At 34.8% G+C, this 26,696-nt stretch overlaps 1 protein-coding gene across 2 annotated transcripts in view; it reads left to right on the top strand.

Moving 5' to 3' along the window:
- The window catches only part of NUDCD1 (NudC domain containing 1), an 80,531-nt gene that overhangs the window by 7,086 nt on the left and 46,749 nt on the right, over window positions 1-26,696 (top strand). The window contains exons 2-6 of one of the 2 annotated variants that reach the window (XM_032316104.1): window positions 6,105-6,259; window positions 15,342-15,527; window positions 18,770-18,950; window positions 21,620-21,802; window positions 25,773-25,977. In XM_032316104.1, coding sequence (XP_032171995.1) covers window positions 6,105-6,259; window positions 15,342-15,527; window positions 18,770-18,950; window positions 21,620-21,802; window positions 25,773-25,977 — 910 coding nt within the window. The remainder of the gene's footprint in view (window positions 1-6,104; window positions 6,260-15,341; window positions 15,528-18,769; window positions 18,951-21,619; window positions 21,803-25,772; window positions 25,978-26,696) is intronic. The other variant, XM_032316105.1, reaches the window with a different exon arrangement.

Genomic DNA, 26,696 nt, shown 5'->3' with positions numbered 1-26,696 from the left:
TTTAATAACTTTCAGTGTTCTGTTCTGCTAATTATAACTTCTCTGTCAGTTATGTTGAGCTGTTGATTGATTATTCTCTTCATTGTGGATTTTGGGTTTTTTCCCTCTATATGAATAGTAATATTTGACTGATGCTAGAAATTGTGAATTTTATGTTTTTGGCCATAGGACAGATTTGAATCCTTACAAGCTTCATCCGCTTTATTCTGGGATGCAGTTGAGTTACTGGAAACAGATTAATTTCATTTAGTGTTTTATGATATGTTAGGCTGGTCTGGAGCAGTGTTCAGTTTGTCTCACTACTGATACAAAAGTTTTCTGTGTACTTTACCCATTATCCCATGAATTAGGTGTTTTCTTCATTCTAACTACTGGGAACAGTTATAGTTCCAAGCCTTGTGTGAGTTCCAAACTTCCCTCTTAATCTAGAAGAAGTAGGAGAGAATGGAATATGTGAGAATTAACCTTGGACAGGAGAAGAGAAACAGAGAAATCAAAACTTTTTCTTCTTATGTGTAATACAGCAAATACTTTACATGGTGTAAGGTTAAGCTTATCAATAATTTTATAGGACAGGTATTATTAATTTTCATTACAGATGTGGAGATAGGGTAGAAAGGCTAGTTACAATAAAACTACTTGACAGTGGCAAAGCTGACTCCAAAGCTCGTGCTTTTTCTGATCTATGTGGTCTCTGGACTCTTTACTTCAGGGGAGGGAGAGTAAAAGCTGGTGAAGGTTTAGCCTGTAGTCAGAGTAAAGGGAAGAAGAGCTATGTAACCATTAGATTTATGTAGCGTTTACTCTAAAATTCATATCTTCTCTTAGGGTAGAAAATATGAGGGGGCGCCTGGGTGGCTCAGTCGGTTGAGCCTCTGCCTTCAGCTCGGGTCATGATCTCAGGGTCCTGGGATCGAGTCCTGCATCGGGCTCTCTGCTCAATGGGGAGCCTGCTTCCTCCTCTCTCTCTCTTCTCTGCCTGCCTCTCTGCCTACCTGTGCTCTCTCTCTGTCAAATAAATAAATAAAATCTTTAAAAAAAAAATATGAGGAAGAGAGGTAGATGATATGTTAACTTGTGCAGAAGCATTGTATAAAATAGGTTAGTGGGAGCAATGCTCTGAATTCTAGTTCTGTTATGTTCCGTAAATCTTACTTCAGAGCTCATAGCGTGGACTTGTGCAGTAGTTTCACCTTATCCAGTTTCAGTTTCACTGTCTGCACTTTCAGTTACCCATGTCAGCTGCCATGCAGAAGCAGGTGATCCTCCTCCTGGCGTATTGTCAGAAGATTGGTAGTAGTCTAGCATCACAGTGCCCACGTCATTCCCTCACTTCATCTCATCACATAGGCATTTCATTCTCTCACATTATCACTGGAAGAAGGGTGAGTACAGTATTTGAGAGAGAGGGGCCACATTCGTGTAACTTTTAGGACAGGGTTTTACTGTAATTGTTCTATTTTATTATTGGTTACTGTTAATTTCTTATTAGGCCTAATTTCTAAATTAAACTTTATTATTGATAAGTATGTATGTATAAGAAAAAAAGTATATATAGGGCTAGCACTATCTGTGGTTTCAGGCATTCTCTGGGGATCTTGGGACATATCCCTTGCAGATAAGGGAGATGGGGCTGTACTCTTTTTTTACATCTTTTTACACAAATAGAGAACTCAGTAACTAAGTGAAAAGACTATTATTAGAAGATAAATTGTCTAAGAAGTGGCCTTTGTAATACAAGTTAATGTCTTAATGTTCTTTGTTTCTATCCCCACTTTTTTAAAACTATGAACTCTACTTATATAGGTATTAGAACAAATCATATTTAATAGGCGTTGAAAGAGTTGAATATTGGCAATTTCACGTGGCTCAACATAACAGTATATTTTGAAAGGACAAGAAGCAATAATTGTAACCATTATTAACACCATTACAAGGATCATGTCTGTTTTATATTAACCAGTGTATGCCCATTCCCAAGCACAGTACATGTAGTAGACATTCAGTAAATAAATTGTGAATGAGAAGCTGTAGGTTTTTCAAGTTTCATACATGTTTTATGAGAAATCTAGGTGAAGATTAAGGGAGATTTTCTTATTGTTGGGTCCTAAGTTCTTTTAAAAAGACTAGTAGAGAATTTTTTTTTTTTTTAAGATTTTATTTATTGATAGAGGGACAGCAAGAGAAGGAATACAAGCAGGGGGAGTGGGAGAGGGAGAAGCAGGCTTCCCGCTGAGAAGGGGCCCTGATGTGGGACTTGTTCCCAGGACCTGGGATCATGTCCCCAGCGGAAGGCAGATGCTTAACGACTGAGCCATCCAGGTGCCCCAAGAAAGATTTTTGTTTAGCAAAACTCTTTTATTTCCAATGCAAGATAATATTAAATAATAAAATATTTACTACTCTGGCTTCTTAGCCCTCTGTTAAAGAGGTTCCACTTCTTCCACCTTTTCCAAGATTCCAGCAGAAATTCGAGACTCCTTTTTCTCTGCCTTCTTTCTTAGGACGCTCTACTGAAGAGCAGCTCTGCTAGTGATTAAGTTCATTACTCTGTGAACACTGCTTTTTCCTTTCAGTTGTTCTGCCTCTCCTTTTATAAACTCTAGATGGTTAACATGAAAAATGCAATGATAGCTTTTACTTTCTCATTTGAGGCCAAAGACGCAGCTTTTTCTATACACTAACAAGCTTTTATAAATTATTAAGTATGTAATATACCCTATGCTCATTTCTGTGTCCTAATAACTTAGTAAATTATCTTGTCCAAACGCAACAACAGAATACAGACTATATTATGGTCACCTAATAATGATTTCCTAGAACCTTATGTTCAGAAATATTGTAGTAAGGCAGAGGGCTAAGAAGTCTCTGGCTTGTTTGGGATTGCTCCGGGTCTTTGGCACAAATATGAAGAAAATGTATTTGTCATAACTTCCTCTAATATTATTATTTTGGGTCATTATGTTACCATGCATATGTCTTGCAGTATTGAGTTTCATCCACACTGTGGTGCTAGAAAACCAAGAATTGATTGTTTCCCTCCTAATCAGTGGACTATGAATGTCTAAGGGTTCCTTATAAAATAAATACTTCCTTAAATTATAAATAGCAGCTACCTCAACCTTCATCAGATCCATGATAAGTTATGATTTTACCTCCGAGATGCCTCCAAACTTCAGTGAGTCATCCTTTACCAAGATGACTGCAATAACTTTCTAATGTGTTAACCATAAAAATAAAACAGCCAAGTTATTTTATCAACAGTGGAGTTACTTGGGGATATCAGAGAATTGCAATTCGGGACATACAAGCCATAGGAAAACCTTAGGCAAGCCCAGCAAACAAAAGAGAAGAATATTATTTTATGGAGAAGAATGAGGAAGTTGGGAAGGGTTGTTTGGAATAAAAGTCAACTGAAGAGCAGGAGTACAGGGTAATGTTGATTTCTCATTAAATGACTTGGAGGAATAGTGCCATTTCTTGTAGGAGATGCATTTAGTGTACATCTTCTCCCTGTTGGAGTCTGTAATTGTTGATTCTCTCCTATTGGATATTCTTCTGTTGGGGTCTGTAATTAACAGTACTTCCTATAAATGATGTTGGATAGTAGGGTTCTCCCTGCTAGCCTCTCCACTGTATTTTTAGTGAGCTTTCCTTTTATTAATATTTACAGTGGATTTTACCTTGCTTTGCTTCAGTCTGCTTTACAAACTATAGTTGTAAGTAATCTTTTATAAATTCAAATCTGAACTTTACTCTCCTGCTTAGAAACTTAAATCAGTTACATTAACTTTATTGTTGAAGACAGGGACTTTCATGATCCAGCTCCTGCCCAGTTCTCTAGCTTTGTTGTCTGAAGCCTTTTCTTATACACATCTCCATGGTGCTATGTATTTCGGCCAGTTTGGCCTTCTTTTGGTTCTTTGAACACATGTTTTTCCTCCTACTTTGCCTGCTTTTCCTTCTGCCTCTGTGTGTGTGTGTGTGTGTGTGTGTGTGTGTGTGTGTGTGTGTAGATATATTCCTTCATGAGCTAACTTTATCTTTACTAGCTTGGCTTGTCTTTACTAGCTTGACAAATACATTTTCTTCATATTTGTGCCAAAGACCCGGAGCAATCCCAAACAAGCCAGAGACTTCTTAGCTCTCTGCCTTATTACAATATTTCTGAACATAAGGTTCTAGAAAATCATTATTAGGTGACCATAATATAGTCTGTATTCTGTTGTTGCGTTTGGACAAGATAATTTACTAAGTTATTAGGACACAGAAATGAGCATAGGGTATATTACATACTTAATAATTTATAAAACTGATGAAATCTTTCATCAGTTCCCCTACTCCACAGACTGGTGCCCAGTGTTATTTATTCTCATGGTACCTGGTAATTTTTCTTCTCACCAATTATTACAGTTTCATTATATATTTACTTTTGTGATTGTTTAACTAATGTTCATTTTCTCACTGAATCATAAGTGGTAAGAAGATAGATTCTGTGCTTTTTGCTCATCATTGTATCAATGGTGCCTGTTAAAATATTGCCGAATAAATCAGTGAATGAATGTAAGTCAGCCAGGGCTCAAGATGGGTAATAGAAGTAGGAACCGATAAACAGTATGGAAAAAAAAAAAATTGGAATACAGTAAGTTTGAATTTTCTGTTGTTTTTATTTTTAAATTTTTTATTTACAGTAAGTTGAGTTTTGTATTAAGATAAGGTATTGGCCCAGCAGTTTCCTTAAATATTTCCCGTCAGCAGAAATTAATTCTAAATCATGGGCAGCCTGAGCTATAAGGGTTCCTTTCTGCGGATGAGGGAAGAAAGAGAGGAAGCAGAGATCACATTTTATAGATTAAAATTAAGGAAGTAGGTGTGCCTGAGTGTCTCAATCAGTTAAGTGTCTGCCTTCGGCTCAGGTCATGATCCCAGGGTCTTGGGATCAAGCCCTAGTTGTGCTCTCTGCTTAGCAGGGAGCCAGCTTCTCGCTCTGCCTGCTGTTCTACTTCTGTGTGCACTCAGGGGTTCTCTTGCTCTCTCTCTCTGCCAAGTAAATAAATACTTTAAAAATAATTATGGAAGTAGCTAAGAAAATAGATCTTAAAAGTTCTCATCACAAAAAAATATGTGAGGTGATGGATGTGTTCAGTAATTTACTGCGGTAATCATTTCACAATATGTTCATACATCAAGTCATTATGTTCTACAACCTTAAACTTATACAATGTTATATGCTAGCTACATCACAATATAAGTGGAAAAAAGTAAAAATAAAATTATGGAACTCACTCATGCCCTAGTGGGAAACCATGTTCTTTAACTAGGAAACCTTGTTTCTATTCCAGGTAGACTATTTTGTTCTGTACCCTTAGGAGAGATGTGAGAAAACATTGGAGAAATCACCATTTGCGCTTACCTTTGTTTCCATAATTGTATAATGAAATAATAAAAAATTCTCATTATTTCTTAATGTGTGTTAAGAAAGGAAAGAGATATAATAGAGGTAAAAGCATTTTTTTTAATTAACCCATAATATTATTTGCCTCAGGGGTACAGGTCTGTGACTCATCAGTCTTACACAATTCACAGCACTCACCATAGCACATACCCTTCCCAGTGTCCATAACCCAGTCACCCTCTCCCTGTCCCCACCCTCCAGCAACCCTCAGTTTGTTTCCTGAGATTAAGAGTCTCTTATGGTTTGTATCTTTCCCTGGTCCCATGTTGTTTTGAGGTAAAAGCATTTTAAAAACTGTAAAAATTCTCTCTAAAATAGATGTAATATTTGCCCAAAAGACAGGAGATCTTAAATTTTAGAATTCTCTGCTTTTTAATTCATAATTGCAAGGAAGAGGTGCCTAAAAGAAAAGGTAATGGCATGAAAAGCCCTGTCTCTCTTATAGCTACTGTCAGGGATGGTTCAGTTTTGTTTACTGTTTATCCTCTATGCACAGTGCCTAGAAATTGTTTTAGAATGAATAATATAGTGAATTTGTCCCAAAGGCCTTTGTGATTAGCATTCTGTGATTTCCTCACCTTGTAAGCATCCTGCAGAAAGAAATAATCTTGAGACAAAATTTGTGATGTTTATTTTTCTTATATTTCAGCTGTGGCAGAAGTAAAACTTCGAGATGATCAATATACACTGGAACACATGCATGCTTTTGGAATGTATAATTACCTACACTGTGATTCATGGTATCAGGACAGCGTCTACTACATTGATAACCTTGGAAGAGTTATGAATTTAACAGTAATGCTGGTAAGAAAAATATCTATAATGGGATTTTCCAGTAAATCTGATTCTTAATTTTCATTGAGAGAATTGAGGTATACACATTTTTTTATATATAGAATCATTCCTATCATTAATCTATATAACACTCTATTCTGTTTAATTCAGTTTTAATTGTTGCCTTTGTTCCTGTTACACTTAAGTAGTCCACTCCACTCCCACCAATGAGCAACTACTCTGATGGGTTTTATAGATCAATATTGGTATAACTGTTCATGTCTGTTTTTTCTAAGATGAAGTGTTAGTCCTGACTATGACAATGGATTTGTCTATTTTTCCTTTAGTTCTTGCTTTTTGTATTTTTAATTGTGTTAATTGGGGTAGAGACATTTTGTCTGCTATGGATTTATCCTTTTAGCATTATGAAATGCCTCTCCATCTCTAGACTCTGGGAATGATTTTTGTCTTGAAATCTCCTGGTATTAATGCAGTCGTGCTGGCTTTTTTGTTTGTTAGTAATATATATCTTTTTCTACCCTTTTTCTTTCAGTTTATCAGTATTGTTGTTTTGAGCCTGATGCCTTAGACCGCTCAGCCATCCTGACATGACAGTGTTGTTATTATTAAAGTACGTCTCTTGTAAAGAGCATGTAGTTGGGTCTTGTTTTGTATCTAGCATGACAATCTGTCCTTTAATTGAAGGGCTTGGTACATTTATATTTAATGTAATTACTAATATCATTGGGTTTATGTTACCATTTTGCTGTCTTTTCAGCTTGTCCCATCTGTTCTTTTTTTCTTTATCTCTGTTCCTTCTTGTTTTTGGATTAAGCAAATTTTCTTAAAATTCATTTAATTTTCTCTTGGCTTTTATCTAAACCCTTCTGTATTGTGATTTTAATGGATAATATATATTTTATAGTATTCATCCTTAACTTATTATAGTCTTCCTCTAATTAATATTTTACTATAAAAATGTAACAATAATATATTTCCTTTTATTTCTCTTATACCCTTCAGGCTATTTTTGTCCTGTACTTTACTTCATGTTGTAAATTCCACAATAGATTGTTAGTGTATTTGCTTTAAATGGTCAGAATAATAATAGCTTCCTGAGTATTCCTGGCTCCTTCTAGCACAGTTCTACATTGCCTCTTCAGAAGCATCAGTCTGATTTTTATTTAAGATTCTACATATAAATGAGATCATATGGTATTTGTCTTTCTCTGACTTATTTCACTTGGCCTGAAGCTCTCAGGGTGCATCCATGTTGTTTTAGTTGCAGGATTTCATTCCTTTTTATGGCTAAATAAAATTTTAGAAAATTTTATAAAATGCATTTTCTTTATCCATTCATATATTGATGGACATAGGTGTTTTTTGTTTGTTTTAATATTTTGGCTATTGTAAATAATAATTCAGTGAACATAGGGGTACATAAATCTTTTCAAGTTAGTGTTTTTATTTTCTTTGGATAAATACAGGAAAGAGGAATGACCGAGTCATATGGCAGTGAGACTTAAGCCCCATCGCATCTAGTAAGCTTTCCCTGACGTCCTCCCTCGGTGCCTCCAGGAATATCCAAACCATTGGCCTCACATTTGTGTGTACTTTGAATTCCTTCTAGGCCAAGGGTTGGCAGACCTTTCCCGCACAGGGCCAGATTATTAATATTTTAGGGTTTGTAGTCTAGACAGTCTTATGTCATGACTGGTCGGTTTTGCTGTTGTGGTATGAAAACAGCATTAGAGGGCATCTGGGGGGCTCAGTTGGTTAAGTGACTGCCTTCAAGTCAGGTCATGATCCCAGAGTCGCAGGATCAAGTCCCACATCGGGCTCCCGACTCCATAGGGGTCTGCTTCTCCCTTTGACCTTCTCCCCTCTCATGCTCTCTCTCCCTTTCTCTTTCATATAAATAAATAAAATCTTCAAAAAAAGAAAACAGCATTAGACACTATGTAAATGAATGAGTGTGACTGCATTCCAATAAAACTTCATTTTTAAAAATGACATTGTCCAGATTTAGGTCATTGAGTATAGTTTGCCAACCCTTGGGCTAGGCCCTGGGTTTTTCTTACATTTCTATAATCCTGCCATCCCACAGAAGGCGTGGTCAGTATGTTTATTGAAATAATAACAGCTGTTTAAAGCTTGTTCTTATCCTTTGGAGTTGGCTTTGCATTCTTTTTTGCATTCTCTTTTTTTTAGATTTTTTAATTTATTTGATAGCAAGCATGTGTGTATGATGAGGGTCAGAGGGAGAGAGAGACTCCTCAAGCCGACTCCTGAGCAGAGAGCCCTAAATGGGGCCTGATCCTAGGACCCTGAGATCATGACCTCAGCAGAAATCAAGAGCCAGTTGCTTAACCAACTGAGCTAGCCAGGCTTTTCTTTCTTGATAGGATTTTTCTTTTATTATTTCATCTTCAGGATCAGGTGTGAGTCTTTGGTTTGGTGAGATAATTTTAGTGAATAAGTATTTACTTTTCTTCAGATGTTTATTAAATGCTGTTATGTTCTTTATGTGCTTTGTGGCCACATAGACAAATAAATTGATAACATGTAACATTGGAAGGAGGGATAAGATATAAACATAGTATGGAGAAAGAAATGATAAATGTTGAAAGATGAAGTGTTCAGAGAAGTTTCAGAAGAGATGTCACTTTAACAGAATTTTGAAAGATCAGTTAGTTTGCTGTGCAGATTGAGGCAGCTATGTCTGCACTGGATATGAGAGGCACATTCAGCAAACTTCCACAGGCATGTGTGTGCACTACAGGTACTCTAGCTTGATTTGCTAAAACACGGAGTGTGCATGGAAGGACCTAAACAGTACGCAAGCTGTGGTCAGAGAGGAGGACGGCACGGTGGGTATAGGCCAGGTCTTCAGGGGAGGGGGGAGCAGTCATGGTATTCTGTGCTAGGCGAAGAGAAATGTTAAAAAGAAAGATGGATTCTTTGATTCATTTTAGTACTAACTGTGCTTGGCCGGGAGACGGGTGTGGGTAGGGTCACGGTTTTGGGCCAGCAGCTTGGTTTTATCAGTTCACTCGTTAAGTAATCATGATTTGGAATACTATAACCAATTTAAATCACAAGATTGATTGGAAATGTGGAAGGAAAGTTTAATGACAACATTTGAAATCCTATAAGCATTGTGGACTGGTCAACACAGTTTTCTATTGGAAAGTTTTCATAGGAAATACAATATAATTTTATTAAGATAACTTATTTGACATGGAATAAGGGCAGAGACTAGTGTTTTTGATCCCTATTTCTGACCTATTCTCTGACTTCTAGGGACATCTTAGAATAACGAGTTATAGTTTCTTATTTAGTTTAGTCTATTTACCTATGGGCTCATTAAAGACATAATATACACGTACACTCTATATGCACTGCCTGTTTGGATAGTGTGTACATAGAAGCTAAATGCCCTATATGCATACATGTGCAGTATATTATCTTTATATGACTATACATGTCCATTTTTTAGATTCTGTTATATTTTGTTTGGGAAGACAAATCTAAAATCTGGAAATTCTCTAATACTGAGTTATAGAGCCAAAGTCATAGTCTAATTTATACTATTCATTTGACCTTCAAAATATTTAGTGAATATTTACTATATGTTACACATTGTCATAGGCACTGGGAATGCTACAGCATACAAAATAAAGTTTCTTCTAATTTATTAATTCACAGCAGAATATGAATGACAATTGACTCTTGAACAATACTGGGAATCTGAGCACTAAACCCCTCCCCCCTCATTGCACAATCAAAAATTTGCAGTAGAAAAGTACAGCTTTTAATTCCCAAAACTTAATAGCTTACTGATAACATGAAGTTAATTAACACATATTTTATATATGTATAATATATTTATATTTATTTTTATAAATTAATACTGTTCATTTTGTTTTTGGTGATATCTGTCAGATTTTCAATAATGTTTTACTCACTTCCTTAAAGGAATTGGAGAACTTTCTGGAATTGGAACAGTTTAGGACTAGAATAACCCTTTCCTTATATGTTAAATAAAGATCCTGTTTGAACCCATTTTATTATATATTCTTTTGTTGTTTTCAGTGATAAGTCTTCTAATTACTTATCCAGCTGATTCTTTGGTAATTGGTTTAGTTAAACAGTTTCTTTGGTCATTTTATAATATACTTTTTTGCTAGGGAAAATTATTCATTTCTTCTTACTCTTTTCAAATTTGTTCCTGTAATTTGCACGTTTTATGCTCTCAAGATTATCTCCTCTCTCTTTTTCCTTTCTCTATATTTTCTCCTTTTCCTTAATCAAACTTTAGAAGGGTATTTTCATTATTATTTTGTTTTTAAAGAACCATGTCTGGGGTTATGTTATTCTATTATTTATTTATTTTGAAAGATTTTATTTATTTATTTGACAGAACACAAGTAGGCAGAGAGGCAGGCAGAGAGGGAAAGAGGAGGAAGCAGGCTCACTGCCGAGAAAGAGCCTGATGCGGGGCTCAATCCTAGGACCCTGGGATGATGACCTGAGCTGAAGGCAGAGGCTTTAACCCACTGAGCCACCCACCCAGGCACCCCTATTTTATTTACTTATTTATTTATTTATTTATTTATTTAATTTGTTTTGCTTAGTTCAGTTTTCACCTTTGGTTTTCAAACTGTATTGCACATCAGAATCACTTGGAGTAATTGATAAAAACTAATTTCAGATTATGGTTTTTAAAGATTTGGATTCAGTATGTCAGGGTTGGTCATGGTCTGGGAATCTGCATTTTATCAAGGATCGCATATGATTTTGCTCGTGGTCCAGTGACCAAGTTTTGAGAAACTCTGCCCCTGCAGTGCAGAAGAATATCATACTTATTTCTGTTTTTCTGATAAGCAACATAGGAAACTGACCTGTTGTTTGAACTTCTGTGTTGGGGGCAGGTAGAGAGTGTTGGCCACTGGTTACACATTGGCTTTTGTTTTAAAGCAGAAAAGTTGTTCTAATATTGCCATTTTATTGTCTGATTTTTCCCCCTGAGTCAAAGGCACACTTGCACATATCTCAGAGAGTTTCTTTTGCTGTGGCTCATTTACAAATACTCCCACCCTGTTAAAAGCATATTAAATACTATTGTGGGCAAAGAGAAGGCAGTAGGGCCAAGAAAGGAAATCCACACATTGTCAGACCTTGAGATTTCTGTCAGGAGCCAGCAGATGGCAGCAGTTCAACACACAGGTTTGTAGAGGCATTCTATGAAGTCAGTTTATTTTGTCAGTTTATAATTCTTAATTTTAAAGAAATGTCAGTTGAGAGTAAGTGCTTTTTAGGAAGCAGAAAATGCCTTAGGAAAGCAAAAAAAAATTTTTTTTAATTTAATTCTTATTTGTCATTTTATTAGGGTATTAGGGCTTCTTTTAAAGTAATTTGTTTTGTTTCTTAATATTTAAGGAATTCTGTTATAACATTTTTCCATTTATCTGAAAAACTAGTTTGTTTCTCTTAAAGAAGTGTGTCATCTCATGGTGCCTCAAGTTACACTTAAAAATGAGAGGCGAGTTACTGGATTCTGTGTGAAGTCCACATTAGTGAGGCCAAGTTTGAGTAACACACGGCAACTGCTTGTTAGTCTAGCTGAGTTGCATGCCAGTATCTCCAAACTAGCATCTCTAGACCTGAATCTGACCTCATTTTCTATAGTTGCATTTATTAATATGGAGCCAGTTATTTACCTGGTTAAAGAAAAAAATAAAGGAGGAGTAAGTTATTTGAACTGTTATGTATTTAATGAATTATTAAAAGTTTTATTTTATATAGACACATTACTCAAATGCCACTTAATAAAACATCATTTCTTAAAGCTTTAGCAAAAAAAGAGAAAGGAAAAAGGTAGTTTTCTTTTCTTTCAAAATAGAGAAGAGACCATCAGCTTCTGGAGTGGGGTCAGTTAGGATTTGAATCTTAGCCCTGCCATTTTCTTAACAATGGAGTTCTAGACAAATGATTTAAGTTTTTTGAACAGAGCTCTTTATCTCTCAAAGTGTGCATAATGATTTCAACTTCATAGGATTTTGTAATTGTTAAATGAGATGGTAAAAAATCAAAGCACTTATTTTTACGGTGCTTGTACATTGTAGTTATTCAGTAAATGTTCCATTCATCACTGCAGTTTTCTTTTGCAATTCAGCTGTGAAATGTTACTGCAGAATTATTTTCAGCGCTTTGAACAGTTACATTAACTTCTTATTTTGTCTGGAAGAAGAAAATGATTGGGTGGGACAAAGACATAGATGCCAAAATCATAAAGCATTATTATGAGGACACTTTGTAAAACTGTCAGTAGAGGTTATTCAGAAATAATTGATATACAGAAGAAAGTATTATTGCATACAGTCCATTTAAAATTAAATGTACCCTTTGAGAATTAGATTTCAAAAATTAGGAACATTCAGGTCGCTTTCACTTAAACTGTCATTTAACTTAAATAAGAGAGACACTGTTTTCTTTTGTATTTTAATTTAATTTTTAGTTTTACATGTATATACTTGAGTATCTTAATCATTTTATTGGATATCAAAATCATTTATCTAATAATTAAACTGACCTTGTATTTAAAATAAAGTAGCTTAAAAACACATTCATAATTGTATTTGAAATGAACCATGGTGATTTAACAAGTTTATTAAGCCCTGCATTTGTCGTAACAAGTGGTTCACTAGATTAGAATCAACGAAGGGCATGTAGTGGGGGAGACCACAGGAAACTTTTTGGAACAACTGTTTTGAGGAAGAAGTCCCATTTATTTTATCCCATTAATATCTTTTAAACTATTTATATCACACATAAATTGCTCAGTGTAAAGAAAAAGAAGCAATATATTTGAAGCAAAAATGGAAAGCTTCCCCTTACTTTCAGTCTTCCCTACTGCCATTTACACTACTATCTTTTTTCCATTCTGGTGGTAAACACTGTTAACATACCAGCATGTGTCTGTGTATACCTTACTCTGCTGTCATATCACAACAGTTTATTGTTTCAGTATATATGGATTCATACTGTACGTATTTTGGATCTTTTTTTTTCAGTTATTATTTTGAAGATCTTCTTATGTCAGTATTATAAATCCACTTCCAGATATTTAACAGTTATTTGGTATTCCAAAGGATGGATATTTAACAATTAATCATCCTTCACCATTGCTCTCCAGACAAAGATGCTGGGTACCCATGTATAGTTGAACAAGTTGGATTTATTAATTTTACAATAGAGGAGAGTCTACACCATGGGGAACCAAGTGTTTAGTAAGAGGATGTTAGAAAGGATTTATTATAGGATTGGGCTTGTGTTAGGTGATTTTATTTTTTCTGGTTAATTTTTTTTAACCATAGTTTTCCTATATATGTCTTTACCCATTTAAACATTTTTTTGGATAGTCATGTATTTCTTGTTGAGTTGCTAAGGTTCTTTATATGCTGTAGATACTGGTCCTATGTTATTTTTGTGGCAAATATTTTTCTCCCTGTCTTATACATGTCTTTTATTTTTCACAGGAAGACTTTCTCCACCCTGAAATTAAGATGTGATTAATCTTCTAACCAAATTATCTTACTTTTTCTTTAAAACATTTAGATTATTAATCTGTCTGGAATGTGAAAGTTTTGTGTGTGCTGTGAGGGAAAGAACAATTTTTCCCCCATCTCTAGTATCCCAATAGCATTTGTTGACCACTCCCATTTATTTCTCACTAATTGGAAATACCTCATCATGTTCTGAACACCTACATAGACATCAGCCTACAATAAAATATCTCTTAATTGACCTCCATTTAATTGAGTGACTGGAGTAACTGATATTCTCTCTTCCCTTCATATAATATACTGACTGGAGACCACAGTAAGCCTCATAGTTTACTGCTAGTAGGCTACTCAGTACTATGCTGATAACAGTGCTATTTCTGCTAGTTGAGTTTTACATCACTAATACTCAGATGTAGTCATTCTAAAAACTTTATGCCAGCTGTGCTTGTCATTATATTTTTATTATTTAATCAGTATTATGTTAATCAGTAAAATCTGAATACAAAAAGAAGGAAGGGTGCCATTTCAAAGAAAACTAAACTAGATGCTTTAGAAAGAGACATGGGTCACTAAAAAACTTGTGGCTGGTAAGGACATTTTGTTTACTTAAATTTTGTTAATATATGCATTTATCTAAGTAATTCTAGGAACAGAGAATGAAATACATGAGTGAAGAATTACTTTTGGCTTGTAGGAAACTGTTAACTGAAAACAAAAACTTTAGCAACAATAATAAATTATTGAATTGAGTATATCTGATATATAAGATGTTAATTTCCTGAAATGTAGACCTTTTTATATATTTACTTATAAGACATTTTAATGATGCAGTCCATCTTATAATTTCAAATTTTAAGGATATAGACACAATAAAAATGTGCTAACAGTAACCTAAGCTGTTAATAGTCTATAAGTGTACTGTTTTCATACCACAGGTGGATGTCTTTGGAGGCATTTAGAACACGATGTAGTGTTTCCAGTTCATTAAAAATACTAATCATTTAGTCTAAACTTAAGACCAAGTTACTACAGTGTATTAGTTATTTCTTGCTGTGTAATATCTTACTTCAACACTTAGTGCCTTGAAACAATAAATACTCGTCATCTCATAGTTTTTGTGGGTTGGAAGTCAGAGTGGCTTAGCAAGGTGGTTTCTGTGTCAGTGTTTCTTATGAGGTTGTAGCCAAGATGTTAGCCTAGAGAGCAGTGATCTGAAGGGTCAAGGAGGGCCTTCAGTTAGTTAGCTCACCGGGTGCTGGGTATTGTCAGGAACCCTTATGTCCTCCCCACCTGGGTCTACCACGTACAGTACCACAATACAGTAGAAGAGAGAGCAAGATAGAAGATGTAAGAGAAACTATGACCAAGTTGGAGAAGTCACAAACTCACTTCTGCCATATTTTATTAGTTAGAAGCTCATACTCGAAGGGGAGTTAGGCACCTTTTCTTAAATAAGAGAGTAACTACTACACTGATACTTATTCTGTATGCATATGGATCAAGGAGAAGGAAGGATTCATTTATAATGTTTCATTTCTTTTTAGGACACTGCTTTAGGAAAACCACGAGAAGTGTTTCGACTTCCCACAGATCTGACAGCATGTGACAATCGTCTTTGTGCATCTGTCCATTTCACATCTTCTACGTGGGTTACCTTGTCAGATGGAACTGGACGATTATATCTCATTGGTACAGGTGAACGTGGAAATAGTGCTTCTGAAAAATGGGAGGTGCGGTTTTGTTTTTATTTTTTAGACTTAAGCAAAGTCTTGAAAATATATATAAATTAGACCTTAGTGATTTTGAAATTACTCTTTCTGGGAGTGGTTTCCATGTGACTTCTTCATCTTTATAATAAAATGCTTTGGAAATTTTTAATTCAATTATAAATGGATACCTTTTACAAAACTGGTTTGATTTAGGGTCATTGCAGTTGTGAAGAACTGCATTCATTTGTTCAGCAAATGTCCATTGAGTGCTTTATATATGTGTAAAGCGGTACAGTAAAGTATTGGCATTGCCTCCTGCATGATGAAGAGTTCGCAGGAATTACGCTGGAATATCTTTTCTCCTCTACTTATGTTACATTTGCTGGTATCTTTATGGGCCCAGCATACTTCTGAGGCACCACAATGCTAGCTATCTGGTAAGTTGCCTTTGGTCAAATACTAGTTTACCAGAGTATCCCCTGCTTAGAAGAATATACTATAAAATATAGTAATGTGCCAATCTCCAAGATGCTATTTTTATTTCAGCTTTTTCTTAGGATTTTTATTTATTTGACAGAGAGAGACACAACAAGAGAAAGAACACAAGCAGGGGTAGTGGGAGAGGGAGAAGCAGACTTCTGGCAGAGCAAAGAACCCAATGCTGGGCTCAATCCCAGTGACCTGAGCCGAAGGCAGACAGGCAGACACTTAATGACTGAGCCACCCAGGCTGCCCCTTTCAGTTTTCTTAAAACAGGGTAACATTTTTAAAACTGAGGGGCAGACTAGAATTTTAATAATAGTAAGTAAGGAATTAATTTCTTTAGAGCCATAGTTTTTGAAGGTGGGAAAGAATGACCTGGAGTTATAAGTGTATTGTGATACTGCTATTGTCTGAATCTCAGCGGGTGGTCTTTTAGTTCTGCGTAAAGAAATATGAACTTAATATATTTATATCTTACGAAATATTTTTATCAGACCAACAAATGCCTACAAAGATCAGGTTTTTATTATTTGAGAAAAACCAAGAAGGTTGTAGAACCAAATGGCTTGCCTTTCTTACTAAGTTATATTAAATGGAATACTACCAAATTGCAATAATTCAAAAAACTAAACAAAAAGCGTAAATAACCAGAACAACGGTAGTCTGTTTGTAGGGGGCCTTTGCAGGTCTTTATAGTCACAGATTTAAATATTCATTGGACATTGTGACATTTTTCTGCTTGGCCTCTAGTAATAATTTCTTTTTCTTTTTTTTTTTTTCTTATGGAGGCAGTGTGATATGTAGATAGCATAGCTGTTGAAACATTTGGAAGGAGTTTGGAGAGTGAGGGGCAGAAGAATGAAAATTTATGAATTATCAAGCTGTGGATTCTGTTGGTTTGAGTAGGAAGACACGCACTGACGCAGCTCACCTTCAGCTTAAAAATAAAACCACATACTCTGCCGGAAGGAAATTCATTCTGATTTATAAATCATTTGGTTTATGTTCTATGTTTCCCCTTGCTGCATATTTTAGGCCTTTAGTGATATTTTTTAAGTCATTTAAATTTTTTTAAACTCTAAATTTACTTCATGCCCTCTTCAGTGTACACTGCTATAATGAAAGGTGCTCTAAGCACCTTCTGAGATGTTTGCAGTTAATAATAGTTTTGGTTGGGGAGAGGAGGAGTGGGACAGGGATGGACTTGGGCATTAACTGAGGTGGGAGGGATAGAGATCTGTGGAATATTGATTACTTTAAGAAAAAAACTTAGGAGAGTTTTAGGACTTTGGGGAAATTGGTGGCAAAGAGAGGAAGCTAAAGGTAGGAATGGTTGGGGGGTACAGTGGGGTATAAAGGGGCCAAGTAAGAGTGGTGATAACTGCAGTGTAGAAAGAGAAATAAAGGGAGACAGGAAGACTGCCTGCTTTGCCAGTGTGTTGCCTCTAGTCTGATGAGGGTGCTGTTGGCAGCACTAGCACACACGAGTTGCTAGGCTTGTTCAGGAGAAGGGAAACTTCAGCCTAACAATTTATAAAAGTTTAGACATCTACTCCCTGGTCTCATTCCAGTCCCTTTCACTCACATGGGAGAGAAAAAAGAGGAGACAACAATAAACTAGCTACGTGTACCTGACAAAATTTACTTTTTTTTTTTTTCCTCCCTTTGGTTTCCTGTTGTCCCCCAAAGAAAAGTGAAACCCGAACAACTAAAACTTATCTATCATCTCAGTTTTGAGTATTCGAGATATTCTTTGCTGTTCTTGCTATTTTCTGTTTGTGGAAGACCACAGAATGGATTCCAAAGGTCTCCTATTTGACTACTTTGGGCAGAGGTGCTAAACACTTAGGGAAATTGACATTAAAACACACTTTTCTTTACAAGGCTTTGAAGTAGGAGCCGATAGGATTCCAGATAAAGGATTTTTTGTTATTATTGTTTTTTTTAAAGACAGCTTTTGTCATTTTGGATATTTTCTTCAACCATTTTTTTTTAATTTATTCAAAGACCTTGCTTATTGAACAATCTTAAAATATCTCTTCTTTTTCATTTACTCTTAAATAAGTATGAGCCCTTTAGATTGTGTTGATGATGGAAAAAAGAATTTGTTAAGATTTTGTGTCTCTGTATAGTGCTTAGATTTGCATTTTAAAAAGACACACTTCAGTATTATATTTAAGTAGTTTGTTGAATTGCAACTTTTAAATGTAAAGGGGCTCTTTTATTTTTGAGAAAGTTTGAGTGGTGTCTCCAATTCCTTTGACTCTGACCTTTGCAGACTCTTAAGAAACAAATGGAAGAACTAAACAAAAACAATAAGAAAAACCATACATACACATGTATGCACACATGTTCATAAACATGAACAATATTCAGAAACTAGAGGAACAAAGCAGAAATAAATCATACACAAATAGAAGAGATAAAGGAATCAATATTGACCAGCTCATGGCCTCTTTTGTAGAATTCTTTTCTAGGAGCCTGCTTCTAGTTCTCTTTCTTCTTTTTATGCTACTTGGACACCCTGTCATTTTCCTTGTTTTTAAGCCAAGAGTACTGATCACTTTTCTCTATTAAACAAATAGGCATTTTTTAAAAAAAGTTCTTTCTTCAAAGAATGTTATTTGAACTTGCAACCTTTATTTAAAGGCTTTTTTTATTTTTCTATTTACAAATTACTTGTTGTCTTGTCAGAATTCTGTGCATTCCTTCTGTGCCGCCTGCATTTGTGTATATGTACATTTTTGTATGTGTAATCTTTTTTTTTTTTTTTTTTGCAGATTATGTTTAATGAAGAGCTTGGGAATCCTTTTATCATAATTCACAGTATCTCACTGATGAATGCTGAAGAACATTCAGTAACTACCTTACTTCTTCGAATAGAGAAAGAAGAATTGGATATGAAAGGAAGTGGGTTCTATGTTTCTTTGGAATGGGTCACTATCAGTAAAAAAAATAAAGGTAAAATATAACGACATTGTGAATGCATAGTGGTTGGCACCATTTAGTAGATTGTGAAATGCAGAGCTGTTCCTGTAAATGCTGTTGACTTTTTCTTGGGTAGCGTTGCTGTGATTTTAATACCTGACACCTAGTGGAATGAATAGTTTCTCTTCGGGTATGGATTATAGAAAAAATAATAATGTGCTTCCACTTACGGAAATAAAGGCTTCCAATTATGCCTTTTTATATAAAAGACATTCTTACATAATCTTAGAAGAATTTTAAGTGTGTATTTTCAATATATACAAGACTACATAAGTATATTCTTCTGTGTGTGTATATTACATAAACAAGGATTTATATATATTGTTGAATGTAAATTATAAATTACAGTGTAATCGAAATATCAAATAAATATAAATACCTAGATGGAAACAAATACCTTTATTTCCTTAAATCTTAACTGATTTCTTTCAGATCTAATTGAACTTTGCTGTTTGTTTCTACCTTCAGGAAAACTGCTGGTTTTTCTCACTTAGAATGCTTCCATCTTTAAAAAAAAAACCCTTGGTCTATTTGAATCTGTGTGCCAGGCTTCTAACTTGGACATTAGAAGTTATTTTTTTCCTTTATCAATTATTATTCATTTAATGGTGTATCCTTGCTTTTCACCTTGCTTATTAGTTCTTACTTGAAAACTAAGTGGATTTTTTTGTAGTTGAGAACTGAGGGAGCATGTTTCCATGATGACTGTCTGCCGTTTTTCTTAGTTTTTATTAATTTACTAATTTAACTTATGAATCTTAAATTGTAGCTGATCCTTGAACAACAGAGGTTTGAGCTGAGTCATTTAGAGAAGTATAAAATTCATTGTTAGCCCACAGACCATATAAAAATATGCATAAACTAAGCTTTTTCTCTACTGGCCATACTTTGCCAATCTCTACTTTAGATAAGAGAAACTTTAATTTTTTTATTAAGGGATATAACTCGACAACTTACAGAGAAATCATGATGCATACTTTTCCTCCTGTTCTCTGGTTCTGTGGCAGCTGTATCTCAGTTCACGGTAACTTACCTGAGTATAGTGACACTCTGCTCAAGCTTCACCACCTGCATTTCCTTCGCTTTGTGTCCTTGCCTCTACTGGACAGATATAATTAGACTCACTTTTCTTTTTATCTCCCAAGGTTGAATTATAGGAGTATGAATCTCCCCATGGCTTAATTTTTCTCTCATTACTCTTCTTAATTTTTCATTCCTTTCACCCTCCCCCAAGTATTATTAATATAATAGTTATTCTTTTCCTTTTTTCTTTTTAATGAACATAGCAGTACTTTTGTAAACTGTGTTGAGTGGAACATCTGATAAATTATGTTTTGTGGTCAAATAAATTTGAAAATGTGGGTGTATAATATCCCTATTATACATTAAACGTGTTAGAGGATTTAGAAATTTTGAGTAAAAGAGAATGCAATTTTAATCAGGCATTTCCCAACTTATTTAATCATGGAGTTCACTTGAAATTCACCTGTTATTTTCTCTTGCACATATATTAGGAAAAGCCACCCTGTAAACTATGTAGTATCTTTCTTTGCCTTGCATCTACTATGCAGGAAGTATATTAGCTCATTCATAAATTTATAGGTCTGTTCTTAAATATGTATGAAGTGAATGTAGGTGAAGATTTAGAGGGGAAAATGACAGATACTTTAGAACAGATTGTATCATCATGTAGAACATGTGACATTGAGTTGTGATTTTTGAGTACTCATTGTGAAGCTTACTTGTTACCAAGTACAACCCACTTTAAGAGAGTAACAGTATAAGTAAAGATGTGGACTCAACTGAAATGTTTGAGTACTGTAAAAAATCCCACCTTTCTTCAAGAATAAATTCAGTTATTTTACGAGAGGTTTTCATGATACAGTTAATTTTCTTCTTTTATATTTTGTATCTTAAATTTTCTGTCTTAAAATTAAGTATCATTATGCTTGATTACAGTTGGCATGTAGATCTGTCTGTGTGTATAAAAATCATTTCTACCATAAACATTTCATTTTAGGGAAACCCATTTATCAATAGCTAGAATAGGCAGAAAAATAGTCCACACCATACCTTTCCTTTATCCTTAGTGTGGCTCTTTTCAGAAGATGCCTATCATGTACCTGCTGGGAAAGTAGACAGGCCATAGTAAAGGAAAAGGTAGATCCATCCGAAGCTGGTATTTCGGGTAAGTTAGTTACTTTCAAAGTCTAGAGCACTGTTGTCCAGTGAAAATGTCTGCCAAGTGGACATATTTTACATATGTGCCATTTAATACAATAGCAGCTAGCCATATGTGTGGCTGTTGAGCGTTTGAATGAAATGTGACTAGTGTGCCTGAAGAACTGAATATTAAATTTCACTTAATTTTTATTAAATGGCCACTATGGCCAGTAGTATGCTACTTTCCACATTGGAAAGCACAATCTAGAGCAGATTTCATCAGACCTAGTATTTTAAAGTAGGTGTGTATTTGCAGAAAATAAGGTTCTAAATCTTTTTATCCCTTTGAAAAAACTCTTAGTGGCATGCCTTTTAATAGTACAATTAAAATACTTAATTAAAACTAATATACAAATACCTCTATAATATAGTGTTTTATTTGTAATTTTTTTATTCTAAACTACTTTGTTTTCTTACAGATACTAACAAATATGAAATTATTAAGCATGATACTCTCCGTGGAAAGTCAGTGCCACATTATGCGGCTATTGAGCCTGATGGGAAGGGTCTGATGATTGTCTCCTACAAGTCCTTCACATTTGTTCATACTGGTCAAGATCTTGAAGAAAATAAGAATGAGACCATGTCAGAGAAAATCAAAGGTAATTTTACTCTTTCCCTCATAGAGCTTGTATGTGTTTATACAACACACATTTATGGCTGGTTTATCTTCTTGGTTAGGTTTTGGCTTCTATTAGGACAAGACAGGTTTTTAATTTTATTTCCCTTTATACTCGTCGTAATAGTCTTTTGTAAAATATGCTATTTAAATAGTAACTTTTAATTAGTAACTTAATTACCAAAAATATTGTTTAAAAATCTATACATTAGGGGCGCCTGGGTGGCTCAGTGGGTTAAAGCCTCTGCCTTCGGCTCAGGTCATGATTCTAGGGTCCTGGGATCGAGCCTCACATCGGGCTCTCTGCTCAGCAGGGAACCTTGCTTCCTTCTCTTTCTCTGCCTGCGTCTCTGCCTACTTGTGATCTCTGTCTGTCAAATAAATAAATAAAATCTTTTAAAAAAATTTTCTGTACATTAGCTTACCTGATAAGATGTTTAATAAATACCTACTAAATAAATAAATGATGTCTCTGTTATTGGTGTTTGAGAAGCTAGCATATTAGTATTGAAAATATTAATCTTTTAAAAAGTTAAACGCTGTTGATTTTAGGTTTATACTAAGGTATATGTTCTTAACTTTTAGTACTAAGCTGGAAAAAATTTCTTGAGGGCAAAATCACCAAGTTTTCCCAATGTTAAATGAGTAAATGGGTGAAGGTAATGTTTTAAAATGAGACAATAATAAGGTCTTTCAGAAGAAATTTGTATTTACTGGGGCACCTGGGTGGCTCAGACAGCTGAGTGTGGACTCTTGGTTTTGGCTCAGGTTATGAGCTCAGAGTCCTGGGATAAAGCCCTGCTTCGGCTCTGCACTCATCAGGGAGTCTGGTTGAGGGTTCGCTCCCTCCCGTTCTCCTGGTGTTCACTCTCTCAAATAAATAAATCAAAAATAAATAAATAAATAAATATTCTATTTCCATACAAAGAATATGTACTCTTATATTCAAGAGAATATCACTCTAATAGCACTATTCATATTTCTGATGTTTATTAATCCAGAGAATAGTATATTTTACTGAACAGAGAGTTTCATAGTATTTAAGTTATACATATTAATCTTTGAATGTGCCTTTTTGTTAATTATATAAAATCAAAATTAGTTTCACTATTTTTATCTAGAGTTTCCTAAACAAAAATCCTTCAAAAAGCATTTGAAAATAATAACATAATAAATTTTAAAAAATATTTTCCCCAGGTTTATAGATATATGCACCTTTGAATATGAGAGTTGTGCTTGATGCCTTTTATTTAGCTTCCCAACAACTTGATTTCTTCATATGCAATGCGTTTTTTGTTAGATATCTCTAAGATCCCTTTCCAAATAAATTCTATTCTGCCTTAATTGTAGTAGTAAAGTCTTCCAGAGCTTAGTCAAAACAGCTATCATATCTCCAGACCACTTGCCCTTTAGAACTCTTGGTGAGCAATTGCAAAGGAGTGAAAGAGTGCCCTAATCTTTGGAACCATTTTACCTAGTAGCTGAGACACCCATGTGGTTCCAAGACAGATGGTAGCCTGGGAGGGACACAACATCTTTTTAAATCACTACCTACCAGTTCAAGTATTGTTTTTCTTCTTTTTCACATTAATATTGAACTCCTCAATACATCATTATGTCATTTCTTCCCTTTCACTGTGAACCTCAAATTGCCTGTATTTTTCTGTTTTCTTTCTACTAAACAGCCTTTACTTGTAAATGACAAATGTAATTTTTTTCAAATTATGGATAATTTGTTAATTATAGCATGCATTCTTAAAAATAATCTTCTGAGAATATATACTGGTTTCATTTTCTGTAAACCTCAAGAAGACTGATATTGTCTGTTGCCTGTTTGGTGTTGTCATAATGATATAAGTAATAGCATTTTCTTTTCTTTTCTTTTTTTTTTTTTTTAAGATTTTTATTATTTATTCAACAGAGATAAAGAGCATAAGTAGGCAGAGCGGCAGGCAGAGGGAGAGGGAGAAGCAGGCTCTCCACTGAGCAAGGTGCCTGATGCAGGGCTCAATCCCGGGGTCCTGGGATATGACCTGAGCCGATGGCAGCCGCTTAACGGACTGAGCCACCCAGGTGCCCCAGTAGCATTTCCTTTGAAAGACTTAAGACGCGGGGTGCCTGGGTGGCTCAGTCAATTAAGCATCTGCCTTTAGCTCAGATCATGATCGGACTCCCTGCTCAGTGGGGAGCCTGCTTTTGCTTCTCCCTCTGCCATTCCCCACATTGGTGTGCTCTGGCTCTCACTCTCTAATAAATAAAATCTTTTTTTAAAGAAAAGACTTAAAACATGATTTCTAAAAACACAGAAAGGCATTCAGCAACCAACAATTGAGGAAATTATTTAGTTGTTTGTATGATTTTTAGTGGAGAGAGGTTTAAAAAATTCTGGCTTTCCCTTTAGTCTACTTCTATGGCCTTTAATTTTTACTAAAAACCGTGATTTTGTAGACTCTTCCTCATTCCGTATCTATCAGAAGTTATCCATGGAGTCATGGTTACATATAAACTGCCTTGTTAATTTTTGTGGTAGACAGAAAATTCAGTGAAACAGATTACTTGCCTTAAGGAGTTTATAGTTATCAATCTTTTAAGCTACAGTTGAAACTTACAGTGAGTTTATATTAAAAGTACTTCTAAAAAGGTGAGAGAGAGGTTCTGAGAGCCAGCTTAAAGGAGTATGATAACAGCTAGAAATTAATCCAAAGTAAAATTTTATACTAAAAATTTATTAATTTTTATATTTCTATATATCATGCTTGTTAGAGTTTATTAAACGTCAAATAGAAGTGACCCTTTAAGAAGATATATCATACTTAATGTTATATCTTCAAGCATATCTAGTACTCACAGTTTTTACACAAAACTGAAAAATAAAAAAACTAGTAACCCCCAAACAAGAATAGTAACCCACATTTGTTGAGGGTTTATGGTATATTTAATAACAAAATTGATAATAAATATTTTATCTGTATTAACTCTTAAATTTTAATAGTTCTATGAGATATGTAAGATTTTGTTCCTTTGTTTTGCTGATTAGAAAAAAGAGGGTCAGAGATGAATTGCATGCCAAAATTAATAAATGGTTGAGCCAAGGTTCAGACCTATGACTAGTCAACTCTGGAGTACTAGTTCCTAACCCCTATATTATACTCCTTTGTAATGAGCTTGTGGACAGATTGTTTATGGATATCATTAAGCAAAAGTTTATTCTTTTTGTACTTAAGCCCTGTTTTCTTATTTCATGTTTGTGGTGTGAAGGGTTTTAAGGTATTTCTTCAGTAACTGGCTTTTTAGAAGATAAGCCAAAGAGATCGAGAAGGAGGTAAAGAGAGGATTCATTGGGAACTTAAGACAAATACACCGATAGCCCTTGAATTTCCTATGAAATTGCTTTCATGCAACAAAGTTGTGGGATAGAATAGCTAGTTCCTTTGTAAATAAATAATACCTTTTATTTTTGTATGGATTTGTATCTCACCAAGTAGTGGTCTCGTATGTCACAGAGTTACATCATTAGGGCAAGTCAAGGCAGTGGTGAAAGTTTCACACAGCGGTTCATGACGTATGTGTCATTCTTTAGAACTAGAAATGCACTGTGTGTGTGTATGTGTGTGAAGAGAAGAGTAAGAAGGAGGAAAAGAGGGGAACTGGGAGGAAGGGAGAGAATGAATGGGGATAAAAGATTGTTCTTATTAGTATTTTATGAGTGTTTATGTCCCTGGAACATTAAGTAAGCCTGTAAGAGGAAATGTCAGGTGCAATTATTATAACTCTGAAAATTCCCCAAAGAGATCTGTATGTGTTTGTTTATAAATAATTTTTTTTTGTGAGATCACTAGAAATTATGCTAAGATTCTTTTAGATAGGTATTCTTTTTTATGCTCTAGTCCCTAATTTGATGTACTCTATTCATACTTTTTTTATTACATCAGGTATTTTTCTTTTTCTGACAGAACCTCTATATTACTGGCAACAGACTGAAGATGATTTGACAGTAACAGTACGGCTTCCAGAAGGCAGTTCTAAGGAGGACATTCAAGTACAGTTTTTGCCTGAGCACATCAACATTGTGCTGAAGGGTCAGAGGTTTCTGGAAGGAAATCTCTATTCATCTATTGATCAAGAAAGCAGTACATGGATAATTAAAGAGAATAATAGGTATATATAGACAGTTGTATTTATATTTGAATTTCTGTTTTGTTTTTTTTTTGTTTTCTGTTTTTTTTTATCCTTTCCACAGTGGTTACACCAAAGTTGAATACTATAATAGGTCTGTCTATATTGCTGATTCATTTCTTAAGATAGATTAAAAATGGAGTTACTGTCTCAAAAAGTATAATTATTAGTAACATTAAAGATGATACTGTAGTCATTGTTTACATTCTGTGGTAGAACTTTTCATTACCAGCTCTGAATAAAATTATAACAATATTAACAGTAATAATAGATAAAAATGTTTTTGTTTTTAATGAGAGAGCCTGTATACAAGTTGGGGTAGGGCAGAGGAAGAGGGAGAAGCAGACCACCACTGAGCAGGGAGCCCTGTGCAGGACTCAAATCCCAGGACCCCAGGGTTATGACCTGAGTCAATGGCAGACACTTAACCTACTGAGCCACACATGTGGCCCTAAAATGGTTATTTATTTTAATTAATACTTAAAAATTTTTAACTAATTTTCTTTTATTAATTTGTTTCCCAACTAGATAATAATCCTGTTCTTTAAATTTTAAGATATATAAAGGGTAAACAGTACGAAGGCTCCCTCGAGCCCAGGCCCTCCAGTCACCCTTCTCCCCATAACCATTATTACTAGTTTCCTTCTACAGGTGTTTTAGGCATATTCGAGCAGATTTATATTTTCTTGAACAAAAAAGAT

Source organism: Mustela erminea, chromosome 16 (assembly GCF_009829155.1).
Source record: "Mustela erminea isolate mMusErm1 chromosome 16, mMusErm1.Pri, whole genome shotgun sequence".
Classification (NCBI taxonomy): Eukaryota; Metazoa; Chordata; class Mammalia; order Carnivora; family Mustelidae; genus Mustela; species Mustela erminea.
This window is presented reverse-complemented; position numbering and strand designations above follow the sequence as displayed.